The sequence below is a fragment of the Pteropus alecto genome, unplaced genomic scaffold (assembly GCF_000325575.1).
Source record: "Pteropus alecto unplaced genomic scaffold, ASM32557v1 scaffold45, whole genome shotgun sequence".
NCBI classification, from domain to species: Eukaryota; Metazoa; Chordata; class Mammalia; order Chiroptera; family Pteropodidae; genus Pteropus; species Pteropus alecto.
Window position 1 is genome coordinate 37,690,413 of NW_006442491.1, and position 13,158 is coordinate 37,703,570.

The 13,158-nt window shown below is 59.5% G+C and overlaps 1 protein-coding gene across 1 annotated transcript in view; it reads left to right on the forward strand.

Moving 5' to 3' along the window:
• The window catches only part of LOC102889519 (aminopeptidase like 1), a 53,527-nt gene extending 42,215 nt beyond the window's left edge, over positions 1 to 11,312 (forward strand). The window contains exons 14-20 of the mRNA XM_025039690.1: positions 6 to 127; positions 5,185 to 5,262; positions 8,214 to 8,314; positions 8,899 to 9,022; positions 9,365 to 9,541; positions 10,067 to 10,177; positions 10,608 to 11,312. Coding sequence (XP_024895458.1) covers positions 6 to 127; positions 5,185 to 5,262; positions 8,214 to 8,314; positions 8,899 to 9,022; positions 9,365 to 9,541; positions 10,067 to 10,177; positions 10,608 to 10,766 — 872 coding nt within the window. The 3' untranslated portion in view covers positions 10,767 to 11,312. The remainder of the gene's footprint in view (positions 1 to 5; positions 128 to 5,184; positions 5,263 to 8,213; positions 8,315 to 8,898; positions 9,023 to 9,364; positions 9,542 to 10,066; positions 10,178 to 10,607) is intronic.
• The last annotated feature ends 1,846 nt before the right edge of the window (positions 11,313 to 13,158 follow it).

A 13,158-nucleotide genomic window follows, 5' to 3' on the forward strand; every position in this document is an offset into this window, starting at 1 on the left:
CAAAGCCGCCGTCCACCCACCAGCGCTGGCCGTCCTCAGCCACACCCCCGACGGAGCCACCCAGACCATTGCATGGGTGGGCAAGGGGATCGTCTATGACACCGGGGGTCTCAGCATCAAAGGGAAGGTGAGGTGATGGGCGCTGCTCCCGTAGGCCCCAGGGTGCGGGGGCCCTAGGGGGCTCATCAGCCCTGAGGCGTTGGAGCGAGGTGACCAGGTTCTGGGGGCTCGGAGCTGGGGCCCACCTCTGGGAGCCAGGTTCGGGGGGAGCATTCGTGAGGCTGATTCTCCTCCCGAGAGGGTTGACTTCATGCCCACACTTCACACAGGAGCCTGGAAACAAAAACACGGGAGGATCCAGAAAAAAGCCGCAGAAATGATTCAAGGGCAGGGAAACGGAGCCCAGGAGGCGGGGTTCCAGGAGGCAGGTGGCCCCCACCCCCACTCTCCACGGCCTTGGGTTTTCAGGGAGGGACTGCTCAGGGCAGGTCGCACGGACTGCAAGTGCCCTGCACAAAGGAACGAGAGCCTGGAGCCGGAGGCAAGCCGCCTGGGAGCGTGGCCGTGCGGCTGAAGTCCCAGAAGTCTCTCCTGTGGGTGGCCTTTGAGGTCCGGATGTCTCAGGACGATGCGTACTTAAGAAAGGCCAGTCTGTGCCCGCATCGGTCTGCCTCAGAGCCACCTGCCCCTCCCCACACCCAGCACGTCAGGGGCCTTCTGGGCACCGGGAGCTCTGATGGCACCAGGCACAGGAGCGAGGCGTCTTCGTCTGCTCTCTCCACCCTCGTGTGTGGCGCAGCCCCCGAGCACCAGGCCCGGGCCGGGCTCCAACGGGCAAAGGCTGGGAGGGGCTCGGAAGGGACAGACATGTGAAATTTATGCCACAGGAAATCTAAAGGGAGAGAATCAGCCAGCCCGGAGAGAAAGCTTTGGGAGGGAGGGGACAAGCCAAGCTCACACAGAGCACACGCGGAAAACTGGCGGCCCGCACGCCTCACGGACGGGCCGTTCGCCCAGATGGAGTTTCACGGTCTGCGCTAGTTACCAGCGTCTGCAAACGGGAAGCATTCTCACGAAAGACTGGATTTCTGACTTTTTGTAAACTCAGAAGATGAAACAGTGCTGGTCTTGCATTCTCATCCTGCTGGAGCTGGGTGGTGGCTGCACCCATGGGTGTAGCCTGTGTCCTCCAGTTTGCTGCAGGCCCCACCGCTCCCTGTCACCTCTCTCACCCGGGACCTTAGTGTCAGCTGCCATGTAGGGTATGGATTACGCTGCTAGTGTTAGCCCTTCTAGCCTCTCTAGTATATTTGGTAGCTAGAGTGAATGATCTTTTTTTTTTTTTTTTTTTTTTAAAATTTCTCCTCTAAACAATAAAATTATTTTCAGGACTGATCGGGAAATGAAACTAATGATAACAAAGGTTTAAAAAAAACAAACACTAATTGCGAATTAACTGATAGTGAATTCTCTTTTATTGAATGCCATCCCTTCTATCGTGCCAGCAAAAAATTTAAGATAAATATTACAGTGCAAATCAAGAAAACAGTGCAAATCAAGAAATGGATTAACACTTTTAAATGTCATTTTGCGATTTTTTTAATAGAAAACACTTATGCCTCCACGTCGGTCTGTTGTCATGGACGTTAGTGTCATAGGTTCTGTTTTCAGGGCTGCCTTCCGCGGATCTGTCAATAACTTTATCAAAATTGATCTTTACATCTTAATATTCACCAGACAGAGGCACCAGATTCACCAGTCTGTTTTCATTCGTAGTCTGTCCCGAAACAGTTCGTTTTAACTTTGAAGAGTTTCTGTCACATGAAGGAACCGATACACGAACACTCAGGAGAAGTTGTGAACGTGAGGCCCGCTTGGCAGGGGCTGCCGAAACCTCCACTTCCCGTGAAACTCCAGCAACGGTGACACCGTGCCCGTCTCCTGTTCTCTGAGGGCGATGTTAGAGGCTTTCGACCTTCCATGGAGTAGAAACGTCGTCAGCAGGACGACTGCGGGTGCTCACACGGCCGCGGGAAGCCAGGAGACCCAGGCTTACCGCACCCTCGGGCTGACTTTGAGTCCCGCGGTCGGTCGGGGGCACCAACGCGTGACATCGCAGGCCCTGCAGACACCACTGTCTTGGGAGCCAGACCGCACAATCCGGCCGTCAGGAGCCGTCCTTGGAAGGAAGGGAGGCGCGTCACCGAGGCCGTGCGCGTGGGGCCCGCTGTGTAACTGGCAGCTATTACCATCCATTAGAAGAATGTTTCTAAAAGGATAAGTAATTAAAATAGGCAATTTGAAGCTTTTATTTATATGATTAGGACTCACTTCAACCAACAGCAGATTTTTTTCGGGTGGAATAATTTACCGGTGATGACAGCAGGCAAACTGGCTTTCAGTCGGGTTATCACCGCTTTTAAATTCTCCCCGGACGGTGAGCCCCCTCGGCCCCTGAGCCCCCTCGGCCCCCTGGCGCTGGCCACTCCTCCCTCCCACCCTCGATAGGCAGCTGAGTTCTGGCAGGTAGAACTGCAGGCTTGTTTCTCCTTGGATCAGATGCTTGTTTTGAATGTTAGTTTGTGGGAGGGTCAGAGTGAGGAACCGGGCTTGCTGAGAATCAGTTATTTTGCTGGTGGTATCAGCTTCCAATTTTGCAGGAAAGTCATAGCTCCGTTTCCAAATATTTCAGAGGCAAATTAGGATCAGCGTGAACTAGCGGGTCTCAACTACATTGTCTCAGGACCCCTTACGCTCTTAAAAAGTATTGATCCCAAAGATGTTTTGTTTGTAAAGGTGATGTCTGTTGACGTTTACCCTGCTAGCATTTAAAACACAGGAATTTTAAAGCTATTTATTAATTCACTTAAAAATAACAATATAAACCTGTTGCATGTTAACATAAATGATATAACTTATGAAAATAACTATATTTTCCAAAGTGAAGAATGACTCGTGAGGGGAGAGGCATTTTACATTTTTGCAAACCTCTTTAGTGTCTGCCTTAACAGGAGGCAGCTGCGATCGTGTCTCTGCCCTTACATTTAGTTCACTGTGACATGTTCTTTTAGCCGAATGTAAAAAAAATCTGGCCTTACTCATTTCATAGCTGAAAGAGGGAGAAGCATTTTAGTACGCTTCTCAGGTCACCGAAGACGTTCTTTGCTATTACACTAAAACTCCACAAGTGGTAGTTCCCGAAAGGTTACAGTGTGGCATCTGAAACACTGTCACATTACTCTGTTACATGAAAATCTACTGGTCTGTCTTGAACTTGAATGCATGATTTCGTAAGATCATGCATGTGTCATTTGGAAAATTTGCTTGCAGAGTTATGCGGAATCTCCCAATGTCAACACATTTCTTTATAAACTACTTTTTAAATCACATTCATTAATATCACTCATGTCATTTAAAGAGTCATTGAGTATTAGAAAGTTGTCACGGAGGCAGATACACGTTTTCCAAAATCCCAATTTTTGCTCGAGAGCTCAGATTCTACCACTGGCAACAAAGAACGTCGCCGTTTTCCTGGAAGTGAGAGGCTCGCTTTGTTCATTTTTGAGAAAATACCAGCCGGATACGCAAGCCTGAATAGCCACCGTGGGTCAGCTGTTCTCCTGAGTGGGAGTGGCCGGTGAGAACCCGAGCTCGCAGCTCCAAGGGCCGCGGCCGCCTCCGCTCTGGCCGGTGCAGCCCTCGTGCGTGCGGGTCCCTGCCATTCCATCACAGAACTTTGAAAGCGGCCGCACTCAACGGCTGAGATTTTTAAAAGTTAATAATGTTACTGCATCAGCAAGGAAACTCGGGTGACATTGGCAGCACTTTGCTTTCCTGGAGGGCTGGAAACGAGGCCAGGCACCGCTGGGTCACTGGGTGCCACGCCTGGTACTGCGCGGCGTCTCCGGACAAGGTCACCTGCGCTCCATCTGTGGGCGCTCAACCCAGTGAAAAGGGCGGATAGCACCTTAGTGTTAGCACAGGAATCGTTTCTTTCATTAAAGCTGGGAGTGGGGCGGAGGGCGGGAGGACGGGGTCTGCGGTGCGTGCACGGGCTTCACGAGCGGCGGAGGTGCCCCTGCAGTTCGGCGTGCGTTCTCCCTGTGCCGGGCCTGCGACCGGGAGACACAGTCCAGAGGCCGTATCCCACGCTGTTTTCCGGGTGGGCCATTTTGCAAGTGCTTTGATTCCAGATCTGAGGCCCCATTTTCCCATTTAAACAATCCTGTGCTTTCTCGCGGTTTAGGTCAAAACAGACAGCTTATTTTCAATAGTGTTGGCGGGGTCATTTTCGCTCAACTTAATTGTAAAAGCAGCTCAGTTTATATCTAAAAATACTTTTCATTAAAACTCAAGACTCATGTAATCCGATAAAGTTTCAGAAAAGCATGCAGTTCGTTTCAAACCGAAATTCTTACGTGTGATGACCTGCTGTTAATTTAAAAGATGAACTTGTCAGTTAGAGTCGGGAGCCTGTAAAATATGAAAATGTGTGACTACTCTCAACTGCTTTATAGAAAGTCACATTTACCTCTGGCAGGAGGGCACCTCCGTTCCTGGCGGCTTCTCGTTAGACCCGCCTACCCAGGAGGTGCCAGGGGAGGATGGGCAGGGTGGTGGGCTTGCAGGTGTCCTCACCAGCGTGGCAGGATTGGTGACATGACGGTGACATTTGGGAAGAGTTCACCTTAACTCAAGTGGGTCGTTCAAGATAGTGCCGTGGAGGGGCAGAGAGAGCCGAGAACAAAAGTGTCAGGCCAGAGGGTGACGGGCGTGAGCGCTAGTGCGAGGGAGTGCGGCCTGTCCCCGGGCAGCCTGTGACGGCGTCACGGTCTGGCCTCCAAGCCGGGGGAGCTGCGTGTGTGCGGCACCCTGGCCCGGCGAGTACAGCAGCTCTGGGCGTCTCGCCCTCCTACCCCCACCCCCAACGTGGCACAGTCCCCTTGGGTCACCCCTGAAGCTCTGCTCAATTGGAAGGGTCCCCTGGACTTCAGTCATTACTTCCTGCTGCTTCTGGAAAACGGTCACCTGACGGTGGGAGTCTCCTGGGTTCGGGGGCACCAGGTCCTGCAGGTCTGGGGAACCCCTGGGGCCCTGGGGTGCCCAGGAGGTGGGGCAGGCGGGGCACTGTGGCTGGTCGACCAGCACCCACTCACCTTGGCCTGTCCATTTGTGCCACCTTAGACCACCATGCCTGGGATGAAGAGAGACTGTGGGGGTGCTGCGGCCATCCTGGGGGCCTTCAGAGCCGCTGTGAAGCAGGTGCGCGGGGCCCCATCACTGCAGTCCTGGGGGAGGGGGGTCCCCAGTCTTCTCCTGAGGGCCATCACCCCATCCCCCCGAGTCTACTCAGTTCGGTGCCTCCCCCCCTCTGTACTCCTGTGGTGGCCCCTCCCGGACCCCCAGAGCTTCCTGCTTTGTCAAAGCTCCTCTACCTGAGCATGTCACTACCTGAGTATCATCTCTGCCTGTGTCACCCGAGATCAGAGTCCCCAGCGCCTGCCGCTCAGGGTCTGGCTTGTACTGGGCACCCTGTGAGTGTTTAGTGAAGAGCCACATAGCACAAGTAGGCGGAACCCCACGCGTGGGGCCCTGGACCGAGCTCCTACGCATAGATTTTCTTTGATACCACGCCCCGCCCAACAGCTTTGTTCTGCGCCACAGTGACCACTGGGGAATGGCCTGGCCAGTACTAACCTGTTCCCACACTCGGCCCCAGCAGGCATCTGGAGCTCAGGCCAGGAAGACCATCCCTGGGGGTCCCCCATGGAGTAGGGGACGGATGTGGGATCTGTGACGGCTGCACACAGCAGCCCGTGGGCGCCAGGTCCCCTGTCAGCAGCGACACCCTCCAGCAGAGGGTCCTGCTCTGGTGGATGCCACAGGCTGGCGGGGAGGGGCCCTCAAGCTGTGAGGACAGCAGCGGCAGCCGTGGGGACTTGGTTTCCTGTCCTCGGGCCTGGGGTGACGTGTCCTCTGACAGACGGAGGGCCTGTCTGGTGCCACCTGCCGAGTCGGAGTCTTCTGTAGTCTGACTTGACATCGGCACAGCCCTTGCTGTCGGCCAGTTACCTACCAGTCACACCATGGGGGCGCCACCTGTGCTGGTGGATGCCCGGGGCCGCCATCTTCATTTTCTGCAGACCCTGTTGTCCAGGGCCCATCGTGGCCCTGGAGGGGGCTGTCCTCTGGGCAGGGGTGGCAGCGGAGCCCACAGGGCAGGGAAAGGCAGCAGGACAGCTGGCTTTCAGACCTCTGTGAAGAGACACCTACTTCCGCTAGGGGTCACCTTGTGTGACTGCTCTACTGACCCTGTGCCATTTGGGCCTGAGCATCGGTTTCACAGGTCCCCATTTGGTCCTAAGAGCCTCTCCTGTCCAAACCCAAATAGGAGGGGGCACTCTGGAGCCGGCCACCCCAGCCGGGCCTGCCACCCGCACATGGGGGGTCCGGGGAGGGGCTGGCCAGTGTTTGTGAACTGTGGCCAGTAGGAGGGGACTGGCGTATGCCCTGGGAATAGCCTGGGTGACCATTTTAAGCAAGGACACCCAGGGGGCCCCATGCCCACCACACTCCATCCATACGTCAGAGATTGCTGAGACCAGCTCACTGAGCAGCGGGTCTCTCCATGTGGGACAGGCCTGGCCTCGTGGAGCCCAGCAGTTAGAACCAGGTCCCTGAGCGAGGGAGAGCCCCGGTTAGGGGACCAGCTGGCAGCGACTTTGGGGAGCCCTGGTTAGGGGACCAGCTGGTGTTTGCCCCCAGGACGTGGCAGGCCCCCTCTTGCTGAAGGCTCTTGGTTAAGGAGGTTGCCCAGGAAACACAGGGACCGCTGCGTGTTCTTGGGGCATTGAGGCCTCGTCCCCAGGCAGCAACACTTGGGGGATAACCAGGTGTATCACCTCACCCTTGGGGGTCCACACCCATCAGAGGCCAAAGGCTCTAACAACGAAAGGAAGCCAGGACTCCAGGGTGGCCCCTCCCTGCCCAAAGCCTTGATCCCTGGGGAGGAGCGCGGGGCAGGGTGCTGTCTTTCGGACTGCAAAGTCTCAGTGCCATAAAAAGTGTTTATTCAACAAAGGCGGGATGTGCCCTGACCTGCTCGGGGGTGACTGACTTCCTCGTGCGGCTCCTTCAGGCCACTTCTAAGAGGTTCAGCTTTTCCTGTCACTACCTACGAGCCCTCCCCTTCCCATGGGGCTCCCCGTGCACATGGTTCCCTGGTCAAGCTAGGAGAACACAAAAGGTCTTGGCAAGAAGTTTCCAATTCATGCCAGTCAGGAGCCGGGCCTGTTCCCTGGGAGAGAAGCGGGTGCCCCCGGGAGGAAGGAGGGCCCGGCCCGCATGGGGGGTCGGGGGGCGGGGCGGCTGCTCTCGGCTGCTCTGGGGGCCTTGGGGCCAGCACCTCTGGAGCCAGGCCCCAGCCAGGCCGGCTCCTGCTCCGGCCTTCCTAGGGTCTGTCTCAAGCCACCAGCCACAGGCCCTCTGTGAGCCCTGCGGGGGACACTGCAGGAGGAGTACCAGCCGGCCGCCCTCTCGTCCCCTCGCTGGCTGGAGACTAGCAAGGAGTGGCGCCAGCGTTCGAGAGGCATTCGCCTGCTCCGCACTGCAGGCCCAGCCTGGGTGGCAGCACCCGGCTGTTGCCACCCGTCTCCCGCCCCCACCCTGGGCCCTGCTGTCTCGGTAGATAAGCTTGTCAGAGGGACACGAGGGGAACACGGCCTCGCTATAGGTGCTGTCTGCCGGCTCCTCTGAGGGGAGCAGCTGCTGCCTGTTGGGGGCCCAGCCCGCGGCGGGGTGGATTGGAGGCCCCACACGGCTGGCACTTCTCCTTGTCTTCTGCTCCCACAAAGGGTCTGTAGGTAGACTCCCCCGGTCACGGGCGGCGTGGGGCTCAGCAGGTTTGTGCAGTTGGGGATGTTGATCGCTGGCCGGGAGCGGCCGGCTCACGCCCTGGTAAGCGGCAGAGCCAGGATTCAGGCTCGCAGGCCGGCCCCGCTGCTGAGTTCGCCCTCAAGTCGCATGGGCTCCACTGAGGGAGACCGGGGTTCCCCAGATAGGGGGAGCCTTGGCCTCGTTGCCCGATGCCAGGACTGGCGAGGAAGCTCTGCTCCCTGCAGCCCTGTCCGTCTGTCGGCTTCGGAGCACAGTGGGTCAGGGAGCTCCAGCCCGGCCTCCTCTGTGACTGGGGCCTCTGCCCGTGTCCCTGCCAGGGTTTCAGAGACAACCTGCATGCGGTGTTCTGCCTGGCCGAGAACTCGGTGGGGCCCAATGCCACCAGGCCCGATGACATCCACCTGCTGTACTCAGGAAAGTAAGGCTGCCCGCCACCTCCCCCCTACTCCCTCTGGGGGCGTCGGCTCCCGCCGTCAGGTCCAGGCCCCAGGGCCAGGCCGGTAGCCTGAGCCATGCACGGCTGGCCAGGAGCGGACTTCACCCTGCTCTCCCCGGCCAGGGGCATGTCCTATGACAGGCCACCCGGTGTCACTGGACTAGGTGCTGGGCTCCCTTGGGGCACCTGGCTCAGGAGCTTGGAATTTACCCTACTTTAGTGCGCTGAGTCGCCCCTCCCCACACACAGGTACCTACCTGTCTCTAGGTGACCCTGAGAGGCACGTCCTCTGCATGTACCCAGGGCCAGGCGCTTGTGTGAGTGCCGCCCACACTCCTGGTCGGCCATCTCACAGATGAGGAAACTGAGGCATGGGCGCCAGGCAGCTCACCCCAGCTCCCGGGGTCACCCGATGCCCTTGACTCCTGACCCTGGCGTTGCATGGCTGTGGGGGGCGGAGGGCGCAGTTGCAGAGATGAGGGCTGTGGGCAGGGTCACCTGTTCCTGGGGGCCTGACCCCCACTGTCCCGGGAGCGTCATGCTGACAGGGTCTCTGTCCCGAGCAGGACTGTGGAAATCAACAACACGGACGCCGAGGGCAGGCTGGTCCTGGCCGACGGCGTGTCCTATGCCTGCAAGGACCTGGGAGCCGACATCATCCTGGACATGGCCACACTGACTGGAGCGCAGGTGGGCCCCTTAGCTGCAGCCCCTGGGGAGCTTGGGCCCACCTGGACTGCAGAGGGGAGAGGCTACCATCACTCCATCTTCATAACCTGGGGAGGGGGCCCAAGGGGCTTGTCTGCGGCACCCGGGGAGGGTACAGCAGCAGAGTCCATGGACCGAGGCCGGTATGCACGGACGTGTGGACAGCACAGGACGCCTCCCGTGTGCCCCGTCTGTGCTCTGACTGCCCTCTCTGGGCTTCTTCCTCCCCTCTCCGCCCTCTCCGCCCTCCCTTTCCTTGTGTCTCCTGCTCCCTGTGCGGCTCCGTCTGTCTCCCTGGTCCCCTCCCACGGTGTCACCTCCCAGGGCATCGCCACCGGCAAGTACCACGCCGCCGTGCTCACCAACAGCGCCGAGTGGGAGGCGGCCTGTGTGAAGGCTGGGAGGAAGTGTGGGGACCTGGTGCACCCCCTCGTCTACTGCCCCGAGCTGCACTTCAGCGAGTTCACCTCAGCCGTGGCCGACATGAAGAACTCGGTGGCGGTGGGTCTGGAGGGGCTCCTGCGCCCCGTGGAGGACAGGCAGAGCTCTGCCCCCAAGGGTTCAGTGTGACCCTGAGAAACAGCAGCAGTGCAGACCATGAGGCCCCAGATCCGTGCTGGGGCAAGTGTCCACGGGGGGATGCACCCCTCCGGGCTCCCTGCCAGCACATCCACCGCTCCAGGCTCCGGGGTTCCTCCCCACCTGGTGGTCGGTCTGTTGCCCCCATCAGCCCCTTTGCTGGCTGCCCTTCTGGGTGAAGGCAGACCTCTTAGCCCACAAGCCAGGCCCTCGGGGTCCCAGGTCCCTCTCAGCTGTGTCCCCAAGGGGCACTGGCCCTCCCCCCAGACCCTTTCTTGCAAACACCAAGAAAGGCGGTGGCTGAGGGTGCTGGGGCGGGTCCAGGGGGCCTGCGGTGTCCACTGAGCACCGAGCAGCAGCAGCCCTGAAGGAGCTCTTGGCGGAGACCCTCTCCCACACCCCTGTTGCTGGGGAGAGGGGTCGCCATCTGAACTCCTGTCCCCCCAGGACCGAGACAACAGCCCCAGCTCCTGTGCTGGCCTTTTTATTGCCTCACACATCGGCTTCGACTGGCCCGGGGTCTGGGTCCACCTGGACATCGCCGCGCCTGTGCACGCCGTGAGTGTCCTCTCTCCCGTTAGGACACTTCCTCAGCCACCAGACAGCCTGCTCCCCTGCCTCCTCCCCACCAGCCTGGCTGCTCCCACCCCTCACCCCCAGGCGTCCAGAGCCCTTCTCTGGCTCATCGAGAACATTCCGTGTTGAGAGTCATACTGCCCGTGGCCCAGCCTGTTGGCCAGCTGTGGTCCCCCCTGACCTCCCATCTCCTCATCCCTGGGAACAGAGTGGCTGCTGTGTGTGGTCCTTCCCCAGCCAGCCTATCCTTGGCAAGAGGCCCAGGGCCCGGGTCCCGCCCTTTCGTGGCCTGAGGAGAGCTGGGTTGGGCCCCCGAGTGTGCAGGGCAGCAGAAGCGGGGCTCAGGGCAGGTGCAGGGAGCCCCCTCAGAGGTGGGCTGGTGGAGGGTTTCCACGCCTCCCTGTGCCCGCAGGGCGAGCGTGCCACGGGCTTCGGCGTGGCCCTCCTGCTGGCACTCTTCGGACGAGCTTCTGAGGACCCTCTTCTGAACCTGGTGTCCCCGCTTGGCTGTGAGGAAGACGCTCAGGAGGAGGACTCGGAGAGGGACTCCAAAAGGCGCAGGCTCGTGTGAGGCGGGCCCGCTCCTGGCCCGGCCACAGAGAACTCTGCCTCGCCCTGCACTGATTAATTTTAAGCAATTGAAGATTATACCTTAAGATGATGGGCTTTGGTTTGTTCTTGTTTTTAGTTGTCGTGGTGATGGAAATGGCTCCTTCTTCTGTCTTAGGAGAACTTAGGGTTGGGAGGGCCCTGGAGGAGGGGCGGGTCCTGGGGCGGTTTCTGTTTCAGTGGCCTGCCAGCTTCTGCAAACGGTGCTCCTTCCCGGGGCCTCGGGCTCCAGGGCGCAGGGACGGCCCTAACGCCTTCCGCCTGGTGGCCCTCAGGCCTCCCACATCCAGTTGGTGCCCAGGGCCGTTTCCAGCCCAGGCCCTGTACATGGCATCTGCATTACATTGAGCCCAGGCCTGTTCCCCAGCCAGGGCTGCCATTTCCAGACACCTTGCCCCTTCGAAAGGAAGGAGGTGACTTTGGGGACCCAGTTTTATGGAGCGAGAGGAGTCTCTACTCTGGCCCCTTAGAATTCGCTGGTGACTGAATTAAACATGGCCGCACCACATCCCATCTTTGCCTCGCCTCACTCTTTCTCCCACCCCATCTTAGAAGCCCACCCTGAGGCCTGCCTGTGGGCCTCGGGCTCCGGGCTGCTGGTTTCTTCCAACCCGGCACCAGGCTTTGAGAGCCCAGGTCTGCAGGGAAGGCCGGCCCCACGCCCGACACGCCACGAGGGTCAGGGGTTTCTTCAGCACCGAAGGCCCCTGGGCACGACCCAGCCAGGATTCAGGGAGGCCCCCTACCTGGGCCCAGGCGAGGCAGGCGAGGCGGGCCCCAGGGTGGCTGGGGGCCAGCGTCCTCCAAGCTTGGCTGAGAGTGCAGGCAGGGCCTCTGTCCCCTCTTGCGCTCCATCCCAGCAGCTGCCCGGGCCCAGAAGAAGAGGTCGGAGACTCAGGCCCCACCTGGCACAGACGCAGCCGCCCATTCTTCCTCTGCTGGGGACAGAGGGGTGAGAATAAGGCTGCAGGACACATGTCCCTAGGCTGTGCTCTGGCCCACTGACTACCTCACCCCTGCCCAAGTGTCCCTAGACTCCAAGTCCCTTCCCCAACCCTGGAAATCAAGGTGACTCTGGGCTTGATTCCAAGTAAATATTTATTAGCTGCTTGCTGTGTGTATAGCCTCGGCTCAGCTGGAGAAGGCAAGCAGCAGCCTGAGACCCGGGCCCCGTCTGGGAGAACCGTGGGAGACATAATCGCCATCTCCAGGTTGGTGGCCAGTGGGCTCTGTGAGCCCAGGGGAGGCACAGCCAGGGCGGTAGGAGAGACCAGGAGCCTTCACAGGTCATTAGCTTGCTTAATGGCCTTGCAATAAGCAGCTCTGGCCAGCTTCCCGCTTAGATGCCCCAGGGTGGGGGGATCCTTCTCCAGGCAGCTGGCACTGTCCACTTCCCCGACCAGGGGGCAGAGGGTGCAGGGTCAAGGAGCAGAGGATGACGGAGTCTCCGTTGTGTGGACACAAAGGCGGTCTCAGGGCCAGGGACCCAGCTGGCGACCAGCCGCAGGCTCAGAGCCTGGCTAGCATGCTGGGTGGGGGACTGTGGGGCTGAGCACTGGGGCTGTCCCCATGGTCAAGGGCTTTAGGATGAGATGGCTGCTTCCCCTGACCCTGCCGGAGCCCTGGCAACAGGGTCGGGGGCGGTCGGTGGTTTCTGGCGAGCGGTACAGAAAGATGAGTTTGGCAAAGAGCTGCTGCTCCAGGTCCAGCTCCCCCAGCTCCCGGACCAGGAAGATGTCCGTGCAGCACGCGGTCCATGTCAGGCAGCTCGTCGTACGTGACAGAGCGGGTGATGCCCAGGAAGTGCTCCCGGATGAACTTGGCCACAACTGTCACCACTGACACACAGAGCCCTACAATACTGGGGAGGCAGGTGGGTGTCAGTGACCCTGTCCCAGGAAAGGAGCCTGCAGCCCTGTGCTCAGCCGGGTGGGAGTGGGGAACAAACACTGGCCATGCACAGTCTGCATAACCTCCTAGGATCAGAGGGCAGCCTGGAGCAGAGCACATTACTCTGCAGACATGGACGATGGACGAGCGCGTGGAAATGTCTCTTTTGGGAAGTGGGTACGAGGGGTGTAGAGGATCCTCGGCTTCCTACTGGGAGCTAGTAAGCCTCTGCAGGGCTTGGCGAGCAGGCGGGAGGGCCAGAGACTCTGCTCTCCCCCGTGTGGAGAGTGGAGCCTAGACTCGGGCTGCTGCTAGCGGCTCACGGAATGACGTGAACCACCTGTTTCTGTGTGTCCCCCTCCCAGGGCAGTGCTGGAGAGCAGGGGTGAGGTCTTGAAGAGCCCAGCCGGGAGAGTCTGACCTGTAACCTGTAACCTGCCAGGAAGCCCAGGCTCTGGGGGCTG